The 17,869-nt window shown below is 41.0% G+C and overlaps 1 protein-coding gene across 1 annotated transcript; it reads right to left on the reverse strand.

Annotated features, from left to right (window-relative positions):
- Nucleotides 1–6,653: 6,653 nt before the first annotated feature.
- LOC139392090 (vesicle-associated membrane protein 2-like) lies at nucleotides 6,654–13,455 on the reverse strand. Its single transcript, XM_071139809.1, has 5 exons — nucleotides 13,207–13,455; nucleotides 12,060–12,177; nucleotides 10,353–10,511; nucleotides 7,619–7,670; nucleotides 6,654–7,402 (listed from the first exon to the last, which is right to left on the reverse strand). Coding segments are annotated over exons 1-5 (348 nt in total). The 5' UTR covers nucleotides 13,209–13,455; the 3' UTR covers nucleotides 6,654–7,385.
- Nucleotides 13,456–17,869: the final 4,414 nt, after the last annotated feature.

Here is a 17,869-nt window from a genome sequence, read left to right on the forward strand (position 1 = left end):
CCAATCATACAGGTCCCAGACGTGCTCAATGGGATTGAGATCCAGGCTCTTCGCTGGCCATGGCAGAACACTGGCATTCCTGTCTTGCAGGAAATCATGCACAGAACGAGCAGTATTGCTGGTGGCATTGCCAAACCTGGCACCTACTGCCATACCGCAGGTTTTCAAGTCCGGAGACTTGAGATGACCATGCAAAATGGCTTTCAAAGGCACTTCAATCTTTTGTCTTGCCCATTCACCCTCTGAATGGTACACATACACAATCCATGCCTCAGTTGTCTCGAGGCTTTAAAATCATTTTTTAACCTGTCTCCTCCCCTTCATCTACACTGATTTGAAGTGGATTTAACAGGTGACATCAATAAGGGATCATAGCATTCACCTGGTCAGCCTATTTCATGGGAAGAACATGTTTTGTACACTCAATGTATAACACGCTGAGAGATATAATGATGATGAAAGTAAAGGACTCGTTACTTGAAAAATCAACTATTACAATATTTGAAGATAACTCGTTATATTACTCCGTTACTCACAAAAGTAATATATTACTGTAACGCGTTACCTCCAACACTGGCCTCGATGAGCATTAGCTTGATGTTTTTATAACATTAATGTCTTGTCTTTGTTGAAGGTAGCATTATTGTTCTTATTCCAAGATAAATCACTCTGTGCCAGGTGTTGAAAGGGTTTCCTGTCTGTGACCGTACTGGGCCTGCATTTATTTTTTGGGTACCTAAATAAAAATGTAATAAAGGATTATTCTTCTTGTTATTGGGAGGTGGGGAATATGATTAAATGGCTTATAAGCATAGCCTATATCCTGTAAGCGTAGGGCGAACAGCTAGTATAATCGAGGCTCAGGAGAAATTAAAACTACAGTGGGGTCTGAAATTGACGCCTTTTGATAAAGATGAGCAATAACGACTGTTTAAAATAAATAATTTAAATACTGAGCTATAGCGTGCACATTTTCTTGTTGCAAAATTATATTTTATACTAATACAATTGCTCGGGTAAAGACATTTTGTATAACAAGTCATCTTTTTTTTTCTCAGGTAGTGGTCAAAATGATTAACGCCCCTGTTTTCAATTCCTTTTCAATGCCTCACCTTGTGAGGATAACGACACTGAACATTTTTCTAAAATGTTTTATGAGTTGGAGAACACATTGGGGGGGCAAAGGTGATTAGAAATTATGCAGTCAATTAAATTGATGGAATTAGAATGGAATGAATCTTATGGTGGTCCAAAGGTCAGCCATGTTGGTCAGGGAGTTGGTCAACCACGGTTTGCCAGTGCTGTGATAATATATTGTGTAAAACAATGTATGTGAAGAATTGATCTGCTCTGTATTATGTGTTAGCCAGACAGTTTTAGAGGAATGATTCTATTCATTTATTTAACTGCCAATATGCCAAAATTATATTCAAACTATTCAGTCAATCCACAGCCATACACTGGCTGAAATCAATTGATGATAGTACTTAGACAAGTTGTACTTTAACAAGTACTAATATTGTATTATAGCTTTCCAAGAAAATGATCAGCTTCCCAAGAAAACAGAATCTGAGACATCTATGGTCTGTTTTCATATTTTTGTTGGCTATTTATACAGAAAATGTGTATAAAAGCTGTATAAACTGTATTTATAATCATGACAATATTTTAGGTTGACCTTAATTCCGTTAAATACACGTCTTATACATGACATGCCTTTTATTTTCCTGCATAAGTAAAAGCAGGAAATGCATCACCTATGCCTCTACTGCAGCGGTTCCTAAACTCGGTCCTCTGGACCCTAAGGGGGGCACATTTTTGTTTTTGCCTTAACACTTCACAGCTGATTCAAATGATCAAAGCTGGATGATTAGTTGACTATTTGAATCAGCTGTGTTGTGCTAGGGCAAAAACCAAAACCTGCACCCCTTAGGGTCCAGAGGACCGAGTTTGGGGAAACCCTGCTCTACCGCCATTCATTCTATTTAGACTGGTTTTGGATTTCTCCCTGACCAAGATTACTTCCATTTTGGCCCCATTGTGGAACTTTGATGGATTATGACAGTTCGCTGGTAATATAATATGATTTCTATGGATAGATTGTGGGTTCTATCTGCAATATTAAAGCTGATCTGCTTATTTGTGGATTTTGATGTGTGCTTGGGGTTATTGTCTTGCTGGAAGAGCCACTTGTGGCCAAGTTTCAGCATCCTGGTAGAGGCTAAAATGAACTCTTACTGGGTGAGTTCATGATGCCGTTGAAGTTTTATCAAAACGACGGATTTCAGCACACAATATAAAGCTTGCCATTACACAGGACAAACATTGGTATGAGGTAAGCATTAAGAAATTAATGTGTTGTGGCTTTGCTGGCATTCATCCCACTTTATTTTGTCACACTAAGATTGACATGCTAAAATCACCACTGCATCGACTAGTTGATATTTGTAAAAAAAGAATGGACTTTTTTTTTTTTTTTTTTACAAGTATCAACTAGTCGATGCAGTGGTGATTTTAGCATGTCAATCTTGGTGGGACCAAAAAAAAGTGGGATGAATGCCAGCAAAGCCACAACACTAAACAATACATTAATTGCACTATAGCGGTGACAAACGGTACCCACAAACTGTTAGGGCCTACATAAAGCTGTCACAACACCTTACCACTGCTACACCTGGCTATCAGCGGAGCCTTGTCTTGCAGCGAAACAGTTCATTCTGCCTCATTTACTGCCTTTAAAAAATACGTAGCTGATATGGTTGACTTGTTTAAACAAATGTGGTTTATGCTGACAATTGAGATGTACTAACTGGCATAAGGGGACAACAAGCAGGTAAGCGGCAATCCATCATTTTGATTAAGACATTAATGAGCAAGCTAGGACGGACGTAGTCAATATAACTATTTGTTCAGCACGTTTGAAATGCACAGCAACCGAATTCAGAACATGGGCCGTTCTTAGTGTTCTCCCTGTACACCAAGTCAGAACCATAATATAAATAAAGGGGGCATATAAGCTGACGATGAAAGCTCTTACAAAATTTGATGATTACCTTTCTCAAAAACAGGTTATAGGCTACATGTGCACCACCAAGTCAGAACAGTAGGTGAAATTAAGAGGTGAAACTAGACCAAATTATTATGTTGAGGCACATGGGTTACTAACAGCTTACTACACAACATTCACTTAGTATTACTTTCTTAGCTACAGTATACATATCTCCCTGGCATATTACATAATTGATACAGCAGCAGACATTTTTGGATTCACCTCGTGCTGTACTCACTTGAATAGGAAGGTGGCGCGGTGGTCCTTCATGGGCAAATTTTGTCAACAAAATCTGGCGTTCTCTGGACTTATGGCGCTTTCAAGACAACTGGAAACTCGAGAGAAAAATTAAGGCTGAATCATGATGATGTCAGTGATCTTCAGGTCGTAGCTCAAGAAAAAGGCCCGAGTTCTGAATTTACAATTCCGAGTTGGATGAACGTTCAAAACGTATTTTCCTAGTTGTAGCTCGTTTATCCTGAGTTCCCAGTTGTCTTGAACTCACTAAAGTCAGATTTTGCAGTTCTGAGTTAAGTTGTTTTGCACGCAGTAGAAATAATGCTTCATTGACAGCATAGCCAATGTTTATAATTTTTAACTAAGAAAAGAGACCCTTAATCTTAGATTTGGGACCACACAGCCACTCCACTGAATAGCAGGCTAATTGCTTTGCAATGCTTGCTGTTAGCCACTGATTCCTTCCAAACCTCATTGTTGAATTTGAGATTTCCAACTTGTTGTGTGATGTTTATGTCCAATGGCCGATGAGCACCGATACGTTTTATCTATAATTTATTTTCATTATTTCTCTTCATATGACAAGGATTAAAAATGATTTGCCAGTAGATTGTCGACTTGACTTCATGATAATGACTGCTAGCTAAGATTTTGAAAGTCTGATGTTAACATGATCAGTCCAATCAAAGCTACTGTAGATATGTAATTTGATGTCATTTTATCTGCGGCCAATGACCTTGAGCCTTCTTGGATGGACACTTCTAATGTAACTCTATGGCAGCACCCAAGGGGCTTGGAATTTTCTAGCTCTACCCTTGGCGGTGACATCGTGTCCCCATGAGTGACAGAACACTGAGCCAATCACGGCGCAACACTCCATATTTTCAACTGGCTTGCCACACCACCACAGAAAGCACTGAGCTAGACTGAAACACCTGCATTTTGGAGCTGCCTTACTCAAGAAAACAAAAAAGAGACCATGTTTGTATGCAGCTTAATTAACTCAATGATATATATATATATATATATATATATATATATTTTACATTGTTTGCAAACTGATATGTGACACATATTAATGCCAAAATAACATGCAAAACAGGAAATGTGGGGCTCAGGAAATGTGCTAAAAATGTGGGGCTCAAAACCCCCACCTGCCTTGAACGACGGGTCGCCAACGATGCGGGAACACTCTTGTAGTCGCATCACTTTAGAACCCTATATAAAAAGTTAAAGTAAGTGATGCCTGGCTTGCTAGCAGAAAAAATGTTGCAAACGATTACAGCGTGGCTGTTGGTAGAATATAGTCCGTTTATGATTCTGCAACCTTTTTCGTCCGATTCTGACTAGGAATTGTTTAGACACCAAAATCAATTTCCCAAACTGTAAGCATGATGCATGGACATGATGTAGTTAGTCAGTGTGGCGTTCTCCCAGCCTGCGCCCGCCATTCAAATAGATCAGTCCTGGGAGAGATCCTTTGGTGCCACCTAGTGGCGTAATGGTGAGTGCCTATCAAGCAAAGTTGGCTAGGCGATTAAAAAGCTTTGCAATTGATTTAGGCAGGCTACCAAATGTGACACTGCTGCGCCACTCTCTGGAGTTGTGCCTTTGTTCTCTATAATAGCCTAAACTAACTGGCTGGCTAACACATAATAAAGAGCAGATACATTCTTCACATTCATTGTTTTACACAATATCTTATTACAGCTGTTACGGATACAAGTATCCTGTGTGTGTGTATTTCTTTTCTCTCCGTCTCCCCTTACAGGTGAAAATCATCACTCCCCAATCAGTAATCAATCAGAAGACACACCTCCTCCTGTTTCCTACCCAATCACCGTTCCTTTCCCTTGGTTTAAAAACCCTGTCAGTTGTTTGCTCTAGAGCGCAATCTCTCTGTCAATGCCATCTGTCTGTAGATTGCGCTGTGTTTCACCCTCTCCTACTATGTCTCTCTATCGCTCTTTATGTAGTGAGCTATCTTTTGTTTGAGCACCTCCATATAAATGTGTCCTCACTTGTGGGTATTGTTTTTGGTTATGGTGTTTGTTTGTTTGCTGGTGGGGAACCAAGACAAGTCGCCCATGGGCATACGCTACCCGTAGGTAAACTTTTCCTGCCCCCCCCCCCCCCCCCCCCCCCCCCCATTACCGTGTGTTTCATTCAACATGGGCCAATCTAGGGGTTCTCATTGGTAACAATATTCATTTCCCCCTTTGTTCCAGCTCTATTCCTTTCTCCATGTGGTAGCGCCCTTTGCCTATTTGTTTCTCCTTAGCCCCCCCCCTTCCCCCCTCAATATACACTACCGGTGAATACTTTTTTTCAAGAGTTTTTCTTTATTTTTACTATTTTCTACATTGTAGAATAAAAGTGAAGACATCAAAACTATGAAATAACACATTTGGAATCCATGTAGTGTCGTAACCAACAAAGGGTTAAACAAATCAAAATATGGGGGTATACAGAAGATAGCCCTATTTGGTAAAAAAACCAAATCCATATTATGGCAAGAACAGTTCAAATAAGCAAAGAGAAACAACAGTCCATCATTACTTTAAGACATGAAGGTCAGTCAATACGGAAAATTTCAGGAACTTTGAAAGTTTCTTCAAGTGCAGTCGCAAAAACCATCAAGCGCTATGATGAAACTGGCTCTCATGAGGACCGCCACAGGAATGGACGACCCAGAGTTACCTCTACTGCAGAGAATAAGTTCATTAGAGTTAACTCAGCACCTCAGAAATTGCAGCCCAAATAAAATACTTCACAGAGCTCAAGTAACAGACACATCTCAACATCAACTGTTCAGAGGAGACTGCTTTAATCTGACCTTCATGGTCGAATTGCTGCAAAGAAACCACTACTAAAGGACACCAATAACAAGAAGAGACTCGCTTGGGCCAAGAAACAAGTGCAAAGGTGGAAGTTTTGCGATTTTTGGTTCCAACCGCCATGGCTTTGTGAGACGCGGTGTGGGTGAACGGATTATCTCTGTATGTGTATTTCCCACCGTAAAGCATGGAGGAGGAGGTGTAATGGTGTGGGGGTGCTTTGCTGATGACACACTCAGTGATTTATTTAGAATTTAAGACACACTTAACCAGCATGGCTACCACACAGCATTCTGCAGCGATATGGCATCCCATCCGGTTTGGGCTTAGTGGGACTATGACCCAACACACCTCCAGGCTGTGTAAGGGCTATTTTACCAATAAGGAGAGTGACCTGGCCTCCACAATCCCTCAAACTCAACCAAATGGTTGGTTTGGGTTGAGTGGACCCCAGAGTGAAAGAAAAGCAGCCAACAAGTGCTCAGCATATGTGGAAACTCCTTCAAGACTATTGGAAAAGGATTCCAGGTGAAGCTGGTTGAGAGAATGCCAAGAGTGTGCAAAGCTGTCATCAAGGCAAAGGGTGGCTATTTGAAGAATCTCAAACATATTTTGATTTGTTTAACACTTTTTTTGGTTACTACATGATTTAATGTGTTATTTCATAGTTTTGACGTCTTCACTATTAATCTACAATGTAGAAAATAGAAAAACGCTTGAATGATTAGGTGTTCTAAAACTTTTGACCGGTAGTGTATTAGAGACGTCCATACAGTCCATAAATGTGATAAGCCCTCTGGGATAGCACATACATTGGACTTTGAAGGGAAAACACACTTACAAATGGGGGATGAAGAGAGACAAAAAAGAGAGTTGGAGAAAGCGGCAACAACAGAATAGAATAGATACTTTATTGTCCATTTTACACAACGTTTATCGATTTACTGTCACAATACCAAACCTGACACACCAACACACACCCACAATGTCCGAAGCAGCACAGCGTCAGCCACAGAGCAGCGCCGCCAGAGCATTTGTAGGGGTTAAGTACCTTGCTCAAGGGCACAACGGCAGAGAGCGACTGTGAAGAAAGAAGAGGGAGAGGCACTGCACCAACGTCTACAAGAGCATGGTGGTTTTGGATGGAAGGCATCGGTTAAGAAGAGAGGGATGAAGGAGAGGAGTAGAGGGAATTGAGGGTGGATTTGGCTTCATTCTGGTATCTCGTCTTGCGCTTGTTGTCCGTCCCTGAAGAGACCAGCTCAATAATAGAAATACACTGCAGGGGAGAAGATGAGAAAGAGACCATGTAAATATCACAGAGTAAACAGTTGTTTCCTACTTTGGACATCAGACTACTAGGCTACAGCAACACAAAATGACATGCGCATGTGTTTCACAAAACTGCCTAAACATTTTTCCATGTGTTTTGTGTGAGAATCGAGTGAAGCAGACTTCGTCTGTAAGTGAAAATGTAGATATATATGGTACTTACAGAACACAACTCCAACACATATGACTCCTATGATTGCCATTATAATCATCATCTGAAAAAAACAATATAAAGCCTTCAAATATATAAAACCACTTCCATATTCTCTCTAACACATTTCAATATTAAACACATTTAATAGCAAATTCTTAATCTCTTATTGTTTTTAATCTGGAGAGAGCTGAATCTAAAATCCATTCAACATTACTCTCTCATCATGATAGCTGTAACCTTGCTCTTTACATATACACTACCGTTCAAAAGTTTGGGGTCACTTAGAAATCTCCTTGTTTTTGAAAGAAAAGCACATTTTTTGTCCTTTAAAATAACATAAAATTGATCCGAAATACAGTTTAAACATTGTTATTGTTGTAAATTACTATTGTTGCTGGAAACGGCTGATTTTTTTTATGGAATATCTATATAGGCGAACAGAGGCCCATTATCAAATCAAATGTATGTATATAGCCCTTCGTACATCAGCTGATATCTCAAAGTGCTGTACAGAAACCCAGCCTAAAACCCCAAAACAGCAAGCAATGCAGGTGTAGAAGCACGGTGGCTAGGAAAAACTCCCTAGAAGGGCCAAAACCTAGGAAGAAACCTAGAGAGGAACCAGGCTATGAGGGGTGGCCAGTCCTCTTCAATCAGCAACCATCACCCAGCGCTGGTCTCGGTAATAGCCGTTGATGGATATCAGTTGAAATGTCCCACGCCTGGAGCTGAGTGACTGATTTCCTTATATGAACTGTAACTCAGTAAAATCTCTGAGATTGTTGCATGTTGAGTTTATATTTTTGTTCAGTGTATATTGCTTTCAGTTGTTTCTCTCCCATCGTTATTTACAATGTACAGTAGAAGCAAAAAGGGCTTTATAAATACATTTCATTGATTGATTGATAGATACCGATCATTAACAGATTAAACTGTCGTTCGTCACATAGGCTGAGATTCAAGCCAAGGCGCGTGTTATAAAACAGCGCACTGGAAATGTCAAGGATCCCTCTGGAACTTTCATTGCGCACACCTGGCCCCTATTCCCACTGATTGTATTTGTATATATGTGCCCGTTGTTCACCATGGAGCTGTCCATTATTGTTACCATGTCCGTTGGTCGTGTGAGTACCTGTGCTGTGCTTTTTGACTTTCGTGCCCTTGTAGATTGCACAGATGATTACAGGTCCCGTTTGTGAATCATTGTGCGCTTGTGTTATTTATTCGAGGTATTTCGCGCTCTTTTCTTTGGGTTTCGACCATGTGTGTTGTATACTTGTATGTTTTGTCCTCATCCCCATGCCTTTATATGGCATGCTATAATTTGGGTAAAGAAAAAAAAAAAACTATTACGCATTCCTGCGCCTGTCTCCCGAATCATTCATACCAACGTGACAGGAAAGCCAACAATGCACCTTTTTTTAAAGGCAATTTCCCCAATATTCGCACCCTGTAAACGGATGCACATGTCGGTTCAAGAGAAAATTACCTTAAAAATACTGATCTATAACTCCCTTTTGAAATCCCAGCCATAGTATAAACAAATAGCACTAATGTGATACTGCTGCAGTATGTCACATGGATTACGTGCCAAGAGGGTGTAAGCATTACTATGACACTACTGCAAGCCAATGACCTAAACAGACACACCTGGGTGATGTAGTTTATGCCTGTATGGCAAAGAATGGTTCGATTTCAGAGAGTGAGGTTAGCCGTGATGAATATTATATTAGAGCCGGCTCTGTAGAGCATAAGAGAGGAAATAAATACAAATCAACTACGGGGCTGCAGATCAGATGACTGAGATTAGGAGAGAAACAAGTGGAGCGAGAGAGAGATATGGAGGGAGTGAGGGAGGAATAGAGGAAGTATTAGAGTGAGAGGAAGAGAGGGATGAGCTGAAGGGGTTACATCACGAGTTGAGCCACAGCTGGGTTTTTGGGTTTAATCTTGCATCACACTGTAATCCAGATTGGGATTTCTAACCCCTCCCCCTCCTCAACGGACACACATGATTGGACTGGCAACGGGACAGCCATCTGTGCTCAAAAGCAGAGGCGGGAGGGGGAGAGGGGGGTTTGGGGGTTGGTTAAGGGTTTCTAAATTCATGCTGTGAGAAAGATGGATTGAAGGATCTACATTTTTTTTATATAGCAATGGCTCTATTCAATCCATACCGCGGAAGTTCAGCGTGATTGAAATGTAAAGGAAATGTTCCTGCGTTAGCGGCTGCATTCGCGATGAATAACGTTGCAATTGTCGGCTCAATCGGAAATGACCTTCACATTTCTATTGCGCAATCTGTAACGCTTCAGCGATTCAGATTGAATAGAGCCTTAAGTGAGGTCACAGAAGAACAGAGCCAACAAAGGGCTAAAATGGTAGTTGAAAGTACGAAGATTTATTCCTCCATGTACAGGGACATCATTGGTATAAATTGTCTGAGCACTGTGGAAATACCCCAACGCCTTGTCATAATATACAGCTAGTGTGTGACTGCCATGGTGTGGCGGCCTGCACTATGGAAGCCTAAGCATAAAACAGCAAACTCACGTGTGAAGGTTGTATTACAAATTATTCCTGCTTGTGTGAAGAGTTGCCTGAGACCTGAAGACTTGTGTTAGCCCCGTGAGCTAAAGCCTAGGCTTTTACTAAGGGAGTTAACGCAGACATGTGGTGTGTAGCAGAACCGGATTTGAACCCAGTCGGTTACATATACACACAGACAGACACACACGCAAACCTTGAGGTTTTTCCACCAGTACTTGTTCTTAAGCTTGGCAGCGCTGCTCTCAAACTGTGAGGCCCCGGCCTGCAAAGCATCGGCCCTGTCGTCCAGCTCCGACAGTCTCTGATCCCTCTCCAACACCTTGTCCACGTTCACACGCATTATGTCCACTACCTGTAGGGGACAAGAGTGGAATGGAGAGGACAGTCAACATTGTATTCTTGTTCATGAAGAAACCTACAGGTAATTGCCAAAATAAAGGAAGGACCAACATAAAGTGTCTTAATAGGGCGTTGGGCCACCATGAGACAGAACGGCTTCAATGCACCTTGGAATAGATTCTACAAGTATCTGGAACTCTATTTGAAGGATAAGACACCATTTTCCCACGAGGAATTCCATCATTTGGTGTTTTGTTGATGGAAAACACTGTCTCAGGTGCCGCTCCAGAATCTCCCTTAAGTGTTCAATTGGGTTGAGAACTGATAACTGAGACGGCCGTGGCATATGGTTTACCTCATTTTCATGCTCATCCAACCATTCAATGACCACTCATACCCCGTGGATGGGGGCATTGCCATCCTGTGGGGGCGTAGTCAAGATAACCAAAATATTAGCCTGCCCAGCAATTTTATAATTTTCTGCATGACCCTAAGCATGATGGGATTTTAATTTCTTAATTAACTCAGGAACCACACCTGTGTGTAAGCACGTGCTTTCAAAATACTTTGTATCCTTCACTTACTCAAGTGTTTCCATTATTTTGGCAGTTACCTATAGATCATCTGCAGTCGATGATAGCATTGCACCTAACAGTCGAGAAATCAATTCTTACTGAATAGAACTAATGTGAACTTTTAACTGCCAGTGTCACTAATGTACAGTAGACAGCGAGGAAGGGACAGAGTCGGCATTGCTCAATGAGAAGGTAATCAATCACGTCCTATCAGAATGTAAATATCAATGTCACTGAGAGTTGGGGACAGTCAGCATTAGTTACCCAATGGTCAAGGAATCAATTGACCGAGAAGAAATGATGTGAGCCTCCACTACAATTGTTGATGCCACAGGTGGTGAGAATTGTCAGCATTTCTGAATGAACGGTCAAGAAGTGAGTTATTTCCAAACTAGTGCACCAACATCCAACAAACCGGTGTGGCGTACAAACAATGCCATAGGAAAAATAAGAATACCTGCAAAGTGTTTACCTCTATGGGCCCTCTTCATCCTCATTATGAGTGATTGGAAAGGATGCGTACACCTCATACAGATGACCAGAGAATATTCTGTGATCAAGGTTTATGCCCTTGTAAACTCTCACTGACTCATCCCTCTTTTCTTCGATCATTCTGCCTTTTACGGACCACTGCCTCCCATCCCCTTGCCCATCTCCTCCACTTAGGACCCCGTCCTCCCATCGTTCTTGAATTGATTCTCTCAGGAACAATTTTCATCTTTCGTCACACAACAATAAAGAAAACGCAGTATCCTTCATCTCTTCTATTCCCCTGGCTTTATCCTTTCATCCTCCCCTCTATTCATCCCCATCATTATCGTTTCATCCCACCTTCCACACGGTCTTTATAATTGTTCACTTCACATATAAGTATTCTGTACATTTTTGACCAATAAAGGTTGTTTACAGGACTGCCTAAATGAGTAATCGCACTGACATATCAAAAGATCAACACTTCAAAAATGGTACTCTTCTTTGAGTCTTACCTCGTCCACCTGTGCCTGCGTCTGCTGCAGTCGTCGGTTACTGGTGAGGTTGGGGGCTGGGGCTGGGGGACCCCCTTCTCCCTCAGGGGCCCCCGGGGTTCCTGCGTCTGTGGTCGACCTGTGTAGAGAGAGGCATTAACTTACTAACAACAACAACAACTGCCAAAACCGCACCAAAACTGGTAAGGAAAATGAATGATAAAAGTAAGTATTATGTATTATTTGTGTACCTGTTTGAAATGTTATTGCATTGTCAGGAGCTAGTAACATAAGCATTTCCCTGCACCCGTATAGACTTTGATTTGATTTTGATTTGATCTTGCTAAGCCATATAGCATAGTAAGTAGGCAATACTAGCAATGGTGTCTAAGTGAAGAATAACTTAACTGCTGAAATAGCCCTCTTCAAACACTAAGGACAAATAAGCACAAAGACTGAATGAATGCGAAATATATCGGCTATGGTAGAAAATGATACATGTGATGTTTAAACTAGAAAAGCCAATCATAGAGGCCTGTTCTCGCATCATGTCTGAGCCACATCCTGAGCAAACAACCACTCTGATTTGATTTGGTACAGAGTCTGTATTAGACAGGCTTGATTTCCACTAGCAAAATGGAGAGAGATTAGAGGGAAAAAAGCCGTGAAGGCTGCTCTTTTCAAAGATGGATGCATTTTGCTCCAGATTAACAAATCAGGCAAGGTGCTGTACACTAATTATTATACTAATTACAACAAAAACAACTAAAAATCATATATATATATATATTTTTTTTTTTAGATATTACAACAGCTAGCTTCATAAAGTAGATGGATGACTGAGTCATTGTGAAGGAGTCATTCTACTATTGATATTGTGAGACTGAGAGACATGTAGCCTAATATTAATTTGCAATAGGCCTACTTTCTGTGGTATATTTTTACGTTTGGGTAAACTATTCGAATCCTAAAATGAATATATAATAGCAATTAACTATTTCAACAGATGTTTAGTCTTAGCAGGAAAACAATCCATAATTGCAATTAGTTGACACAACAATACATTTACTCTAACATCCTTAAATAAGTATTCAAAACGCTGTAGTCTATCTCTCTATCGGACACATATCATATACATTTAGCTGAACTAAAAAACACATTTACTCACATGTCGATGGTAGCTGCTTTATAATAATCCGCGGTCAAGGGGGAGTAGGGAGTGGGGGCACAAAAAAGACAGAGAGAGATACACTATAGCTACAGTATATTTGAGAAAGTAGTACTATCCACAGGCAAGGGAACGATTGTTTCAATATTCCGAAGAATTCCAGCCGGTTTCTGTCACTTTTGTCCAATTTCTTACAAACTCTCTGCGAGCCGACGCCTGTGGAAAATGTCGACGCGTCTTTGACCCACAACTCGCAGTCTGTACACAGCGGTAGATATAACCGGCCCAATCGATGGTTGTAAAAAAATATTCTGTATATTTTTATATATATTATTTTTTTACAACCATATGCAGTACCAGTCAAACGTTTGGACACACCTACTCATTCAAGGGTTTTTCTTTATTTTGACTATTTTCTACATTGTAGAATAATAGTGACCACATCACAAGAATGAAATAACACATATGGAATCATGTAGTAACCAAAAAAGCGTTAAACAAAATATATTTTAGATTCTTCAAAGTTGCCATCATTTGCCTTGGTGACAGCTTTGCACACTCTTGAAATTCTCTCAACCAGCTTCATGAGGTAGTGGAATGCTTTACCAACAGACTTGAAGGAGTTCCCACATATGCTGAGCACTTGTTGGCTTCTTTTCCTTCATTCTCATGTCCAACTCATCCCAAACCATCTCAATTGGGTTGAGGTTGGGTGATTGTGGAGGCCAGGTCAGCTGATGCAGCACTCTAACACTCCCCTTCTTGGTCAAATAGCCCTTACACAGCCTGCAGGTGTGTTTTGGGTCACCATCAAAGCACCCCCACACCATCCTACCTCCTCCTTCATGCTTCACGGTAGGAACCACACATGCAGAGATCATCCGTTCACCTACTCTGTGTCTCACAAAGACACGGCAGTTGGAACGAAAAATCTCAAATTTGGACTCGTCAGACAAAAGGACAGATTTCCACTGGTCTAATGTCCATTGCTCGTGTTTCTTGGCCCAAGCAAGTCTTCCTATTATTGGTGTCCTTTAGTAGTGGTTTCTTTGCAGCAATTCGACCATGAAGGTCAGATTCAAGCAGTCTCCTCTGAACAGTTGATGTTGAGATGTGTCTGTTACTTGAACTCTGTGAAGCATTTATTTGGGAGGTACAGTTAATTGCCGATTTCTGAGGATGGTAACGCTAATGAACTTATCCTCTGCAGCAGAGGTAACTCTGGGTCTTCCTTTCCTGTGGCGGTCCTCATGAGAGACAGTTTCATCACAGCGCTTGATGGTTTTTGCGACTGCACTTGAAGAAACTTTAAAAGTTCTTGAAACTTTCCGTATTGACTGACCTTCATGTCTTAAAGTAATGATGGACTGTCATTTCTCTTTGCTTATTTGAGCTGTCCTTGCCATATTATGGACTTGGTCTTTTATCAAATTTTATCTTCTGTATACCAACCCTACCTTGTCACAACACAACTGATTGGCTCAAACGCATTAAGAAGGAAAGAAATTCCACAAATGAACTTTTTAAGAAGGCACACCTGTTAACTGAAATGCATTCCAGGTGACTACCTCATGAAGCTGGTTGAGAAAATGCCAAGAGTGTGCAAAGCTGTCATCAAGGCAAAGGGTATCTATTTGAAGAATCTCAAATATAAAATATATTTTGATTTGTTTAACACTTTATTGATTACTACATGACTAATGTATCTATTTTACAACCATATATTTGTATATATTTTTTAAAAGTCAAAGTTGAGTCTATATTGTCGACTATTGCAAAAATATAGTGAACGGAAATGGAAGTGATCACTTGCTTGTCGCCAGAAGAAACGTGCCGTCTCTCTCAGAAATGATAATTCCATTAAAAAAAACGACAGTTGCTCTGACTTGCCTTTGTGAACCTCTAGGGATAGCCTACTGCTTTGTTTTGTTTTTCTCAGATCAACAACGCTTGAAAGTACGCCATGTCAGTGTCTAAGTAAATCCACTGCTAAACAGAAATGGAGCTCAACATAAAGTGTTTGTGGGTGTCTGTGTCCGTGTGTCTACTGGCCGCTTCAAGCTCAACGCAGAAGCAAGAAATACAGTGTAGGCATCAGATTGTGATGAAGTTGAGCGCAGCTGCTGCAGAGGCCACGTAGCAGACGTGCTTTCGAGCAATGTCTCCTCGGAGTCCACAAAGACTTCAAAGTTCACAATGCAACAGTTTTCCTTTCAGCCAGAGGGCACAAAGGATTACTGGTACAGTGTTTAAATGCGCTGAACTGGTAAATGAATGTTTTTGCAATGGGCTTGTTCTCTGTTTTTAGGGTTGTTTTAGTGCTCACTCGTTGATTTGCTTTGGTGCTTCCTCCTTTTTTACATAATTTCATTCTTTTAGGAAAGTCCAAATGGAAAGCGAATGATAAAATCATTAGGGGGTATGCCCAAGGAAAACAAACTACAGCCATGGAAATGAATGGAAACAAATACAACTCCAGGGACCACCGTCTCCTTCAAGATATTTTATTTTGTACAGCACTTCCATTAATACATTGATTGTTTTCCTTTTGTTTCCAGAAACCTGGAGGTTGTGATGTTACACAGATACATTGTATACACAGTCCCCGATCAATCATATTGGTCTCAACGGAGTACAAGTCTTCTTTTCGCAACCACTTAATCATTATAACGTCTCCATACAATGCTGCTGTTTGACAAATTCATATTTGTAAGTCACCTGCATTTCAATCATGTTGACCGATATACACTGAGTGTACAAAACATGAAGAACACCTGCTCTTCCCATTACATAGGCTGACCAGTCAGGGGTGGGCAATTCCAGTCCTCGAGGGCCTGATTGGTGTCACAGTTTTGCCCCTGCCCCGTCTAAAACACCTGACTCCCATAATCACCTAATCATGATCTTCAGTTTAGAATACAATTTGATTAATCAGATGTGTTTGCTAGGGATGGAGAAAAAGTGTGACACATATCAGGCCCCCGAGGACTGGAGTTGCCCACCCCTGCGTGAAAGCTATGATCCCTTATTGATGTCACTTGTTAAATCCACTTCAAATCAGTGTAGATGAAGGGGAGGTGACAAGTTAAGGAATGATTTTTAAGCCTTGAGACAATTGAGACAAGGATTGTGTATGTGTGCCATTCAGAGGGTGAATTGGCAAGACAAAAGATTGAAGTGCGGGGTATGGTAGTCGGTGCCAGGCACACCGGTTGGTGTCAAGAACGGCAACGCTGCTGGGTTTTTCACGTTCAACCGTTTCCCGTCAAGAATGGTCCACCACCCAAAGGACATCCAGCCAACCTGACACAACTGTCGGAAGCATTGGAGTCAACATGGGCCAGAATCCCTGTGGAATGCTTGTGACACCTTGTAGAGTCCATTCCCCGATGAATTGGGGCTGTTTCAATATCAGGAAGTTGTTCCTAATGTTTGGTTTACTCAGTGTATATAATTTGAGACTGGAAATGTAATGTTCAACTCTTTCACCACATATAATCGTAATTCTCACACAGCTGTTGCTAATATTCATATTTCAACATTGATGTTTTCAAAAGTTTACTTGCTGAGCTTCTGTACACAGTTGCATGACGAGGTATGGCAGTCTATTGATGGCTATGGCGATGCAAGTTTTAAGACGGCTTTTGCTGTTGTTGTTTTCTTCCGTGTTTACTCTTTTGCGGTAAAGATGAGAGAATTTACTAGGCAGACATTCAAGTTTTATAATATGAAAGATATGTTTTGATTCCCCAGAGAGGCGCACAAGTAAACTCTGAAACATTCTTGCAATACAAGACAGACAGCACTAGACAGAGGTACATGCACACCAACGAAGCTAGTCTCAGAACACGCAAAGACACTCCCTATACAATGGCCACCTTTTCACTCATACGGTCCGAAATCGCTTTCTGAAATCTCTTCCATGCATTCCTGGCTTCTCTTACATGGATTTGTCTTCTCAGTGTACATTGACATGTTATTTACATTCAGTAACAGCTAGTACAGGTGTTATATATGTTTGCAGTTTTTATACAGTGTTTATCATTACTGTTGAATATAGATATGGAGATTTACAAACTGTACAATATAGGGAGGGGGGGGGGGGAGTATTTACAATAGGCTTTCAGACATCAATAAACAAAGGAGGGCTCGATTCAATCCGGAGTGCGGACAATCTGTGTTGTAGTGTGATTGAAATGTAAAGGTCGTTTCTGATTGAGCCGAACGCGGAGACATTGCTTTTAAATGTCAATCGCGCTGTAACGCTGATCTTCCGCGCTACTGATTTGAATCGAGCCCTAGATATGTTTTCTGTTTTACGTTTTCTCCAACTGTAAACACTGAGCATGTTCAAGTGCAATGAAACTGTGCCACATCCAGAGACAAAACCACAGATCTCATAAAGCAGATGGTTAAACACACTGCCCGTGTTCAGATAATGAAGGTCTCATGTGCTACTACATAAAACATGTCACAGTTTGAGTGCCCTTGAACGAGCTCCCAAATAAGTTATTCGCCTGCTAGCAGTATGTTAGATTGTTCTGAACAGGACCAACATCTACTCTAGCCTACTTCTCCCTCCACGGCCTTTAAACTCATACCTCTTGGCTGTCCATTTTAAAAGTGCACCAAAATAGCAGTCTGATTCCCCCGTTGATTGATC

This window comes from Oncorhynchus clarkii, chromosome 32 (genome assembly GCF_045791955.1).
Source record: "Oncorhynchus clarkii lewisi isolate Uvic-CL-2024 chromosome 32, UVic_Ocla_1.0, whole genome shotgun sequence".
In the NCBI taxonomy this organism is placed as follows: Eukaryota; Metazoa; Chordata; class Actinopteri; order Salmoniformes; family Salmonidae; genus Oncorhynchus; species Oncorhynchus clarkii.